We start from the raw sequence: 13,181 nt of genomic DNA, 5'->3' as shown, positions 1-13,181 counted from the left end.
CTTGTAAAATAACGGCATCATTTCCAGTTGCTCCTTCGTTCTACAGCACATACATCATGGGATAAAGAGACAAACTTCTTTCTATATTTCAGAAATCTCCGCTAATGGAATCATACGCATATTTGTATTAGTCACACTAGCATCGTCACCATCCACTTGAGAACGCGTCATAAACATATGCTTATGATGATCTGTTTGATAATAAAGAAGTTGTTATCCATGAAGTAACTTACTTTCTCACATGCTTATGATATGTATATATCGCTATCAAATGGTAACGTTGCTAGTGTCCTGGACCCCGTTTCACAAACTCTCGTAAGCCTAAGATCTCGTAACTTTTCTCGTAGCATTCGCATCTCCTATGCTACAGTATAGGAGGCACAATGGCTACGAGAAAACTTACGAGATCTTAGGCTTACGAGAGTTTTGTGAAACGGGGCCCTGCAAAGTAACCATTTCTGGAAAAACTTAAGGCGACAGCTTATCTATTCCGCATGATACGGCAAGGAGATCAGAAATAGATTATAATTACCGTCAACACAGAAAACGCCCAAAATGAAACAGAATAGCAGCACACACATGGTCTCGCAGTTGCACAGACTAATCTACACCTTCCTTGTATTAAATAAGTAATCCTCGTCGTTCACGACGCTGTCTGTGATGTATGACGTTATTATGTTTGCAAACATAACGTGTCATATCGAAGCACATGTTGAATGTGTCACACTGTACTGTAGTTCACGAATACCGAAATGTTTACTGAGTAAAGAAATTGCTGTATGGGCCAAATAAACATACATCGACATGTATATGGAGTTCAGTGCTGAGTGTATGAGCTAGATGGTCTAGCTGAGTGTCTAGCCGGGGGAGCGGTAAGTCGATGGTTCTAGTCCCTACGTTAACGTCATACTGATGTGGCTCTGTGTCTGTGTCACTATTAAACTGTGACATGGTATCTCTGTGGGCTGGCACATGATTCAAGACTGTTACAAGCACAGGCACATACAGACAGACAGAGAGAGAGAGAGAGAGAGAGAGAGAAGCAGGCAGGCAGGTACACACATACATACACGCATACACGCATACACGCATACACACACATGCATGTGCATTTATAAAACAAATCCCTTCTCCCCACCCATACACACACGCATGCACACGCGCTCGCACGCCTAAACATGCACACGTGTGGTATGCATTCACGTCGCATTTCACGTCATCAGTGGTAATTACTATGCACATTATATCGGACTATGATTATCAAAATAAAACTCATTGTAGAGACATTAATGATTCTATGTCAGCCGAAAATACTAAAGAGTAACAAAACATCTTACATCACCTGCACAACATTATGTCTTGTAACTCCAGCTTCTCAGCATTCCTACATGTCTCCCCAGTCTAGTCGGCCGATAAAACAAATAGACGCTATTTTCTAATTTACAACAATATTGTAATAGGCAATGGTGTCGTCAGTTCCTGTAGATTATTTGTGGTTAAGGAAATGGTCATCACTGACCAGGGATAGTCCGTTTGGCTCAAAAGCGGACCGATGAATTGCAATGAAACACGAAAACGAACAAGCATAACATACCCAATGAAACGCTGATCATCGTCAAAACATCAGGCAAATTCTGTGAGGTTTTTTTTCAGAATTTTTGTCCTAATAATAAAAAACGTTGTTTAACAAACAATCATAAAATTATATGCACAGTTCACTGTTTATTACGAGGGAGGAGTCAATATTTTGATGATAGCAATCAGGAACTATAGCATGATAAAGACCAACAGAAATAAGGGCGTGCCTTGGTCTTTATCGACTTGATGTATAATAAACTGGACATTGAGATTACACAGATGCTCTAAATCAATAACAAGACTTCATAGTACTCTTTATTACATCCTTTCATTTACGAGTCGTGTTTTGGTATGATGAATTCAGTGTCTAAAATTATACATTGTTATAGTCATGTAGTCATGAACGACATGGACACTCTATACTGGAGGTCATTAGTCTTTACAAAGTTGCTATCACACCCGATGGCACGAGTTGAATTCACACATTCAAAACTCATTTTTACTGGAGTGTGAGCGCGGCGGTTCATTTTTCATTTTTCGTTTTGTTTTTGTTTGTCTATTTGTTTCTTTGTCTCGTTTGAGTGGGTTTTTGGGGTTTTTTTATTTTCTTTTCACAATTCAATTTGTATGGTGTATACCAAAACCCAGTCCCACTGACTAGGCTGATGCAAGTCAGTATATCTCGATGGCTAGATCATGCTGTCAGTCGATGGCTTGACTTGTCAAGATATCGATTAGTTCCAGACCGCTGTATACAGACGAAATATTGCTGAAACTAGCTTCAAAACCTAAAATCAATGAAAGCAAATCAAATGAAACTGGCTCTCAGGAACTTCCAATAACCGTGTGTACTAGATCATGCATATTTGCCACCTTTACACTTTTGAGGGTCAGTTGTCGGTGAAGAATTGTTATTGCTATACAAGAGACCAAAGGCCAGGATACAATATTTCGGTGTCCTCATGACTTAAGCATCAACAGTTATAAGACACTAAGAGGGGATAACACACCACCACCACCCCACACCACCACCAACAACAAACCCCGTTGATCGATGCTCATGCAGTTGATCACTAGGTTGAAAAAGACACGAATTCGCTACATACATGTAGCAGGAATAGTGGTGAGTGCGGCGTTAGATAAAACACCAACAACAACAAACCCCGTTGATCGATGCTCATGCAGTTGATCACTAGACTGAAAAGACACGAATTCGCTACATACATGTAGCAGGAATATTGGTGAGTGCGGCGTTAGATAAAACACCAACAACAACAAACCCCGTTGATCGATGCTCATGCAGTTGATCACTAGGTTGAAAAAGACACGAATTCGCCACATACATGTAGCAGGAATAGTGGTGAGTGCGGCGTTAGATAAAACACCAACAACAACAAACCCCGTTGATCGATGCTCATGCAGTTGATCACTAGACTGAAAAGACACGAATTCGCCACATACATGTAGCAGGAATATTGGTGAGTGCGGCGTTAGATAACAAACAAACGAATTAGAATAATGGATCTACGCCATCAGCAGAGACTACCCTGGCTAAAAGTGGAAAACACATCGGCGAAAGCAACATGAATGAATAAGAATGACTACTTGTTATGACAGATGCCCTTGAACCAGTTCATTAGTAAAGGAAATCTGAAGGTTCCAACTTGGTCAAAGAAAGTCCGACAAAAAGTAAATGATTCCCAAAAGGATTTATTTCAATGCACGTGTAAAATGTGAACTCTTCAGTACATTACATCTTATAAGTTTAAATACATGAAAACATTGAGGTAAAGGATTGTTCACTGTATGTGTCCCGGTGGTAAAGCCTTTCAGCTACTTCAATATCAGATTCAAGGAGTTGATATTCCATATATCAATGATGTTAGCAAGACACAATATGTCGACCAACCAAGTTATACGTTAATCTGAATTACTACAATGTTAAAATTGCGTTGAACTCAGCTATACCTAACATAAGTGCAGATTCGATCAGCTGAATTTGAATTTACGCAGAACCAGTGCCCGTTGTGTGACAAGCGGTCGCATTAAACGTTTAATGAACAATATCAGAATGTAATGAATAAAACAGTATCTTTAATGCTCGTTAAGAGGTAGACCTGCATTTAATGCAACAATGTCCACTGGCATCACATCTTCTATTATAACTAGATCATTTTACGGAAAGTTGTGGCAGTGGGTGCGACAGAAGGAGCAACTGAATCAGATAGAGGAGGCTGAAAAGGTCCAAACGGATCAGGATCAGAAGACTCTTCTTGAGGAGGCGTCACAGATGATGTTTGATCAGGATTTAGATCCCCGGAATTATCATCTGGGAGAGTATCCGTTGTGTCCTCTTTCTCTGAAGCTGGTGCCTTTGCTGTGGACGGATCTTCAGGCGAATCTTGTCCAGTAGTTGTAGCTGGACTTTCAGATGAATCTTGTTCTGAAGATGGTGCTTGACCATCCGTTGTAGTTTGTCCTGAAGCAGGGCCTGACACTGATGGAGTTTGGACTGGAGGCGGGGCTTGGCCTGGAGGACCAGGAGGTGGGGCCTGACTATAAGGAGGAGGTGGGTGGTATCCAGGTCCCTGTGATGGATATGGACCTATCCTCGCTGTATTTGGGTATGGTGTTGGTCCCATGGTGTAACTAGGGGCTCTGGAAGTTGGTCCATAATACTGAGCTGTATTTGGATACGGTGAGGGGCCAAACTTGTAAGGAGCAGGGCCGGGGCCTGAATAAGGAGCCATCCCGGGATAAGGAGATGCGTTTGGGTATGCGGAATACGGCGAGGGTGCCTGCCCCGAGTATGGTGGTGGTCCACTCATCTAATCGGATCTGTAAGCAATCACAAACGTATATTAGCTTATTTAAACAGGAAATACTGATGTGCAGTCGTACTAAATATTGATTGTTACACATGTGTTTGTGATTTTAGGGATATATTATTCACTGGGCCCGGATAACGCAGTCGTCTGCAATTCGCGAGTTGGGTTCCTTGAGGGTGCGGAAAAACGTCGTGGTTTCGCATTTTCACGGATTTATCAAGATTATATGGCAATATGTGTCGACGCCACACTCTTGCTCGTGAGTTTTACCCAAGATGAAACATCTAGATCCTGCACTACCAGCGGCTTTCCCGAACATGAAATTGACATGATATGTGGTGATATGGCCAACATGGCTATAAAAAGGCGTCGATTTTAACGCATGTTAACTTCATCGATTTCATGGACTCTTGTTTTGAAGTTGTTTCTTCTGGGCGTCAGTGTTAGCTGAAACGTTGTAGCAGGCACGTGGAAGACATTTTATCGTATCAGGTTGTCGTATCAGTTAGCAAAATCGTTAGACGAAATACCATATTTGAGTCAGCTGCAGAGTTTGTTCAGATGGGCACTTGACGCGCCGTCGCATGAGTTTGTGACTTGCATTTTTTGAGACTATCGGATACCATTGCCCCTTGAGAGTTAGTCATATAGCAACATGTCCATGATACCGGTATAGTACAGTGTTTTATGAGAGACGTCACATAATCACGACAAACGTTTTTCACGTGTCACTACTAAAACAAACGACGCTTTCACCATTGATCTATTCCATCCCGCTATTTATAGTATACGTAAGTGTAATGGATTAATGACAAGCTCCATTCACACAGCTCACACATCGGGAAGCAAAAGTGAGTGAGTGAGTTTAGTTTTACGCGGCGTTCGGCAATATTCTGGCAATATCACAGTGGGGAACACCAGAAATGGGTTTCACATATTATGCCCGTGTGGAGAATCGACCCTGGGTGCTCGGCGAACGCTTTATCGACGAGGTTAGCACACCGCCCCTGAAAGCTGGGAGTTCCTGACAGAATGTTGAATATGTTACGTGCGCTTCCCTTGTTCATGACTCTGCCGACGTGTAAAACCTGTCTTTACGCTGTCCATATTACCAGTGAGTCGATTTGTTACGATGTCATGTATATAACTGCTCTAAGGTCTTTACAGCCAGTCTTCATTTTAATCCATGTGATTCCCTTGCTCATGACTCTGCCGACGTGTAAAACCTGTCTTTACCCTGTCCATATTACCAGTGAGTCGATTTGTTACGATGTCATGTATATAACTGCTCTAAGGTCTTTACAGCCAGTCTTCATTTTAATCCATGTGATTCCCTTGCTCATGACTCTGCCGACGTGTAAAACCTGTCTTTACGCTGTCCATATTACCAGTGAGTCGATTTGTTACGATGTCATGTATATAACTGCTCTAAGGTCTTTACAGCCAGTCTTCATTTTAATCCATGTGATTCCCTTGCTCATGACTCTGCCGACGTGTAAAACCTGTCTTTACGCTGTCCATATTACCAGTGAGTCGATTTGTTACGATGTCATGTATATAACTGCTCTAAGGTCTTTACAGCCAGTCTTCATTTTAATCCATGTGATTCCCTTGCTCATGACTCTGCCGACGTGTAAAACCTGTCTTTACCCTGTCCATATTACCAGTGAGTCGATTTGTTACGATGTAATGTATATAACTGCTCTAAGGTCTTTACAGCCAGTCTTCATTTTAATCCATGTGATTCCATGATGGTTGCATGATATGCCAGTTACAAGTGTAACTTGGCTTATACTGCATACTAAAACAACTAAAGTGTTCTGTAATATAATGCGACATTGAGAAGAGTGAGTGACTTTAGTTTTCCGCCGCTTTTAGCAATATTCCAGCAATATCACTGCGATGACACCAGATATGGGCTTCACACAATGTACCCATGCGGGGATTCGAACATGACTGCGTGGCGAGGGCAAGCACAAGCTTACCTCACCAATAAGAAAACAAAATAAACAAACAGAACATAGGAACATGGAAATGACCCAGCAGGGTAAAAATAGTCCCCTGCACGGGTCTGCATTACACACACAACAAAAGAGGCCGTTATCTAAATAGCTCAGTGGTTTAAATCGTCGCAATACCTTTGATCGAACCCCAAAGTACCCATTATTATGGCCATTTTGTCACCTAGGTCTTCGTTGGTTTAACGAGGATTAGTCGACTCCTGCTGGCTTCCCCTTTGGTGTTCAGTTAAACTGGTATGTAGCAGAAAACCGCCTCAAAACCCTCCCTCTTTCGCTAATTTTAGAATGATACATGTCGGACTTATATCTACCTATTTCAATGTTGGCAGCAAAATAATGATTTGTATGTAACCTCATGGAATCATCGGTGAATATCGCCAAGATGTTAAGGCTATGTAAGTAACGAGAGAACAGGAAACGAGGCATATACGTACCTTGTATCAACGTAGAAAGATAGCCAACACGTTCTGCTAAAATGCCTGCCAAGTATGACGAAGAAGGTATTACAACCCTGGAGAGCTGGTAATTCCTGTTATTTTGGTTGTGCAGTCAGTAGTCCCTGAACAAGGTAACAATAACGGTAGCCAGTGTGCATTGTGAACCGACGGTATCGTCATTGTCAGCGGTAGTGTGAAAGCAAACTCAATGGTTTGTGTGAAGTCCATACACTGATTCATAAGGCAGTAATGCCATGACTGTGGTGTCTTTCTTCAGTTGTCACACACGGCTCTGGCGTTGCGCCACACTATTCATACCATGAAATGCACTTATACGGAGATATACCATTGACGTTGGAACTTTCCTCAGACGACCAACAGTGCGTATTTCTAAGGTGTAAAACAGGGTTAAACATTTTACTTCCTCGAATAGAGGCCAACGTTAACATGCCAGCAGAGTAGTGCGAATGATCGCTGTATCGTAAAGTTTCATACTTCATTGGCTCAATCTTTGAAGATCCGGGTTAAAATTGGTCTTCTGTAGCCCTTGTTTACGGTAAGAAGTGACATATCAAGATTGGTAGGTCAGGCTCGCTGGTTTTGTTGACACATGTCATTTTATCTCATAAGCGTAGATCGATGCACCTGCTGCTGATTACTGAATTGTCTGGTCAAGACTCGATTATTTACAGACCGTTGTCATATGGCTAAATAAAATTAAACTCACACTTTCACTCATTATTGGCTTATCAGCTTATACGATGCTAATAAAAAAATAGAAAAACCCCAAGAAACACGCCTATCACTGTAGCAATGATAGTCAACATTTAGCAGACACGAACTCTTTTTAACAAACTTTCTTGGTCAGTTCTTTATGCATTGCTTCATAACTCTGGTGCTATGGAGCGCCTTTAGCTAGAGCTGTCTTTCACGTTTTAGGCGAGACCAATGAGGTCACAAAATCGAACCCAAGCCTGGATCTTCTTACGGACGCTTATCCACTTGACCAAAGCGGTTCACTCCTTCACCAAGCTGATTAGAGGAGGGTGTCATCTGCGGGATAATTAGTAGTTACAGCGGTCGTTAGTCTCGCCGGAGACCCAGGTTCGATTCTCTACATGGGTGCAATGAAGCTCATTTCCAGTCTCCCCGATATTGCTGGAATATTGCCAAATGTGGTGTAAAATTAAACTTAGTCATACAGTTATATCACACAGAGCTAAACCATTTCCTCATCAGGTCGAAGACCCGGGTTCGAGTGCCCACATGGGTACAATGTTGAAGCCCATCTCCGGTGTCCCCCGTCGTGATATTGCTCGAATATTGCTAAATGGGGCGTAACACTCACTCCGACTGAGGCGTGATTTTGACGGTACAGGAACGCAATGCAAAGTTCATTCAGTAAGTGGTTTGTATGATGATGGGTGTAATCCGTACGTTGAACTGGTGACGAGCAGAAAATTGATATTTAAGTCACGCGTTCCTTCATGTCCTCCAGTCTGACATGGAGTCTCGATGTCTACCACTGTTCGTCTGTTTGGTTCAAGGAATCAGTTACTCAAATATGTGACCACATTTCACGAATTGTCATAGTTTGTATTGCCACTTGTATATCACACGAATGATACATAATTTGTTACAAAGTTATGACCATGCTGTCCCAGTGGTTTTTCTTGAAAATGTCATTCACTTAGTCTGACATTATTCTGACAATATTCTTCCTTTGAATATTATTTTATACATTTGATTAACAAAATGTACCAGACCTATCAAGGATAAAAAATGTCGTCGAAACAATGCAAACTTAACGTCCAAACATGCGTGCATGTATGCATGATGTAAATTAATAATATACATAATGCAAAAACGTATAGTATTACTAATTAAATTAATTACATTAACGGAAAATGTAACTATCCGCAGCACAAAATTGTCTAAAATAAACAGTTGAAAAAGCAGCCCAAAATAAATTTGCAGTAAAGTACTTTGCATGAAATTTGACTCGTGATACGTGTACTTTTTGCACAGTGCTTTTTTTTTCACTTGACAGCTCAGATGGCAGGGCAAGGGTGTACAGACGGCGAGGTGAATGGCTTTGTTCAACGTCACGGGGTCAGACAAACTGTGTCATTGTCAACTGGACCCGTGGGCAATTTCAATAAGCTCAGAATTGTTGGCTTGAAATCAAAACAAGAAACACCAAAAGAATTAGGATTGTTTAATGAAAACACGGCCATGAAGAGAATTTTTCACAGACTGAAAATTTACACTAACAAACTGGACTACTGCGATTATAATCTTACTGGCCCGGGACGTTTTACCTAGCATTCGGCTACCGGGCTAGCGGTTAATTGGACGCTGATATCAAGAGGGCCTCATGTGTAGCCGTTCATTCAAGACCAGAGACTTAACTCTTCAGCTATGACCCGTGAAATATTGCGCACTCCCCTGTCCAGCTGTGAATTGTGAATTGTGAAACATCATTCCTCCAGCTTTCTTCAGTCGCTTAACCTCGTCTAACGTCGGCACTGTCAGCCTTACATGAAAGCAAATGGTGGACACACGGCACTGAATTTGAGAAACTGACCTTTGACACCACATCTCGTCAAGGGCGTGTCAGGATGCCTACTCTCAAATCATACAGATTTCGCTATTTTCCTATCAACAGCTAAAGAGTGACTGAGGAAAACAAATCATGTTGTTATCGTTTTGCTTAAAAACTGTATAACATCAAATAATGCACATTTACTTTATTCCAGTAGTATATGAAGACATACACAGCTGCTATCTCTCGATAATGTTAATGTTGCTATCGGTGTTAAGCTATTCAAGATATCTTTTCTCGTGAACTGAATCAACTATGATGACGTCATCACCATGATGTCACGTTCATGAACCGTTCCCAGAAGACGGGACAGGGGCAGTTGCAGGAGGGGGAGCTTGACCAGGGTCTGTGGCCGCAACAGGAGGTGGACCTTGACCAGGGTTTGTGGCTACAACAGGAGCTTGAGCTTGACCTGGGAGTTGGGCTGTCCCAGGGCTGTAATAGGGATAAGAAGATACCACAGGTGGTGGAACTTGGCCAGGGACCTGTGGAGCCGCTGAGGGCGGGTCTTGACCGCCTGGTGGGGGGTAATATGGTGGGGGATTGGGTGGGACATTGGCCTTTTGAGGCGGATATGTCATGGTTGGTCTTGGAGCAGGCCCTGGATTGCCAAAAGCAGCACCAGCAGTTGGCGCTGGATATTGGGGATAACCGCTCTGCCCTGAAAAACAAGAACAAGATGTTCAGCGCAAATGAGAGCTGTGCTCATGACACAGATGGAGCGCTACGTAACTACCATATGCGCCGGTGACAGACTGCCTGTTGGGGTTGCATTCAAGCCAGTGTCACTCAGTCAGGTTCGCGTCCAAAACTGTACGGTATTTTTCCTCCCGACCTCAGTAAAACGAAGTTCGACACAATCGTAAAATGATGAATAGATGAAAACAACGCTGAGATCAGGTTTTTACTTCCAGAGAAACGTCACATACTCCACATACGTTTTACGTTAACTTTGAAAATGCCCGCTTACCTGACGTAACAAAGACACTTGAGTGGGGCTGTGGTTGGATGACTCGTCCTGTCTCTGTCTTGCAGCATGTTTTCACGATTGCGAGGATGGTTACAGCCAAGACGATGATGCCAAAAATCGCTCCCAGCACAATTGCAATGATAATACCAGTGCTGAAAGAGAATCGTCGCTATGAATATCAGTTTTTTATCCAAGATTAGGCTGTATGAAATTTCAGGACGTTCACGGACGTTCACTCCAATGTAGAATAATGTAAAGTTTGTCTTATCTAAATCGCAGTAGAAGTATATGCTTTCATTTTAATACTCTTAGCTTGGTCCGACTCACAGCCTCGAACTGCAAAATTTTCCCTCCTGCCCAACCTTCTCTGCAATGATAACTAGAAATAGCCGGTTACCCCTTTACAGTAACAGTAATGTGTAAGTCATTCATAAATATTGACAGTAAGAATTACACGTCTATCAGACTATCATCAGTCAGAATATATATCATCAGTCAGAGTCGGCTACCATTCGGGTATATCATCAGTATGTCATCGGTCAGAGAATATCATCAGTCAGAGTATACTGTCAGTCAGAGTATATTAACAGTCAGAGTATATCATGAGTCAGAGACCCAGTGAAGGTCCTGGTTAGAACAGACCTTCAGCAATCCACGCTTGCTATAAAAGGCGACTGTGCGTGTCCTACGAGGCGACTAACGATGACACATGTGATCGGTTCCGCAGACCAATGCTCATGCTGTTGATCACTGGATTATCTGGCCCAGACTCGATTATTTACAGACCGCCGCCTTATAGCTGAAATATTGCTGAGTGCGACGTAAAACTAACCTCACTCACTCACTATATCAGAGTTATCATCAGTCAGAATATATCATCAATCAGAGTGGCTTTATTAGTCAGGTTATCAGTCTATCACCGGAGTATACCGTCAGTCAGAGTCCACCACCAGTCAGAGTATACCGTCAGTCAGAGTATACCGTCAGTCAGAGTTTACCATCAGTCAGAGTATACCGTCAGTCAAACTATATTTTATTGACTTACGTGAAGGTACTGCAGCACGACCCCCCGCAGCAATAGTCAGCATACCCTGAGCAGTAGGAGGTTGTAAAGGTGTTCGAGTTGAAACAGAAGATATCGGCATGGACGTCTGAAACAAATATTGTCAAACCCGTTCAAACAATGCCCTGCCTTGAGATGTTTCACGGACTACCTAGCAGTTGACAAGCGATAAAAACGACACACACGCGCAAGTGCTGACGATCGGTTTCATGGTGTTCATTTCATCCCAGTGACTATCTCACACCAAAACTAGCCATGTAGTAGTCGCTTTATCACATAGTGTCAGTGTTTATCTGACGCAACAACTAGAGATGTGCTAGTCGGTATATCACCTAGTGTTATCTGACACAACACTGTTTACTCAATGTCTACATGATGCAATAAGTGTTTATCCGTATCAATGTCTACATGATGCAACAAGTGTTTATCCGTATCAATGTCTATATGATACAACAAGTGTTTATCCGTATCAATGTCTATATGATACAACAAATGTTCACTAGTATCAGTATCGTATTTATGATAGTATAAGTGTTTATTGTACAAAAGAAACGCTATTTGTCACTCACCTGGGATAAATGTAAGACAAAGAGCAATAACTGGTAAAACGCCATCCATGCTCAGCCAATATTAAAGCAACAGTAGAAAACCACTGCTATTCTGCACGGCAAGCTGGTGCTGTTAGATTGACGCTTAACCTAGTACAGACTATTATTACATAGAAGCATTCCTCGTCTGGATCACATTCAACCCAATAGAGACGGGGTCTTTGCATAATGACCCTACACGTCACTACAACAGAAGCGACTATATCCTTCCTCAATCAAACGCAGTTTCTGAGAACAACTCTGTTGTACGATACCTGGAATTTCACGGTCAATAGTAAACACCGCCATGGCGACAAATAATACTAGCATCCACGCAATGGGTTCACGTGTGTCGTGTACGGACATAAAATTATCAATCTATTGTTTCCGTTAAAAATCTATCTAAAACGTATAGGGCATTGTAGCCATCTGCACTGAATCGGTTCAGACAGGATTGATAAATAGTATGGACTTTGTTTGATGTTTAGAGCAACGCATGGTATGGTTGAACTAAAGAATTAGCACAGGACATGGTTAAACAACAGAAACAACGAAGGACATGGTTAAACAACAGAACCAACGCAGTACGTGGCAGTTCTCTGTCGCAGAACATAGCTCTTTGAGACAGGGCACAAACTAGAGTAATGTCAGCATCAGACATAATGTAGAATAAGTCTAGTTTACTCTCTTCGGAAGCAAACTTCATTGTTACTAGAGGCTGCATATTAAAGAGTGTCTTTGGGTCTCTGTAACACTATCAACCAGCAGTATCTGAAAGCGTTATTTGCTTTTCATTTATTACACCAAGCCCGTTGTACTGAGTTATCAAATGCATGTTAGTGAATGAGCTAGGTGTTTTCAGTGATTTGACAGATGTATCGGATATATCCCAGATGTTGAGTACTATCAACCCAACTGCCATGAAGTAACATTCCAGCAATATCATGACAGGGGACACCAGGACACTGCTTCACACACTGCATTTGTAGGGAATCGAACCCTTGCCTGGGTCGTAACCATGAGGCTATCCCATCGTCTCTCATGGCACACGAAGTGGATTGTTGTGTTTAACAGTAACCTAAAGTAGCGAGT

General features: G+C 42.1%; 2 protein-coding genes across 2 annotated transcripts; both read right to left on the bottom strand.

Annotated features, from left to right (window-relative positions):
• Positions 1 to 3,743: 3,743 nt before the first annotated feature.
• Positions 3,744 to 4,406, bottom strand: LOC137272020 (uncharacterized). The gene has a single exon (XM_067804394.1). The coding sequence runs from the start codon at positions 4,404 to 4,406 to the stop codon at positions 3,744 to 3,746; it is 663 nt and encodes a 220-aa protein (XP_067660495.1).
• A 4,661-nt stretch (positions 4,407 to 9,067) lies between these two features.
• Positions 9,068 to 12,350, bottom strand: LOC137272872 (nematocyst expressed protein 4-like). Its single transcript, XM_067805286.1, has 4 exons — positions 12,072 to 12,350; positions 11,485 to 11,590; positions 10,440 to 10,591; positions 9,068 to 10,130 (listed from the first exon to the last, which is right to left on the bottom strand). Exons 1-4 carry the CDS (start codon positions 12,118 to 12,120, stop codon positions 9,754 to 9,756), a joined length of 684 nt encoding a protein of 227 aa, XP_067661387.1. The 5' UTR covers positions 12,121 to 12,350; the 3' UTR covers positions 9,068 to 9,753.
• Between the last annotated feature and the right edge of the window lie 831 nt (positions 12,351 to 13,181).

This window comes from Haliotis asinina, chromosome 2, assembly GCF_037392515.1.
Source record: "Haliotis asinina isolate JCU_RB_2024 chromosome 2, JCU_Hal_asi_v2, whole genome shotgun sequence".
NCBI classification, from domain to species: domain Eukaryota; kingdom Metazoa; phylum Mollusca; class Gastropoda; order Lepetellida; family Haliotidae; genus Haliotis; species Haliotis asinina.
Note: the sequence above shows the minus strand (reverse complement) of the source record. Positions and strands in the feature narration are given on the sequence as shown.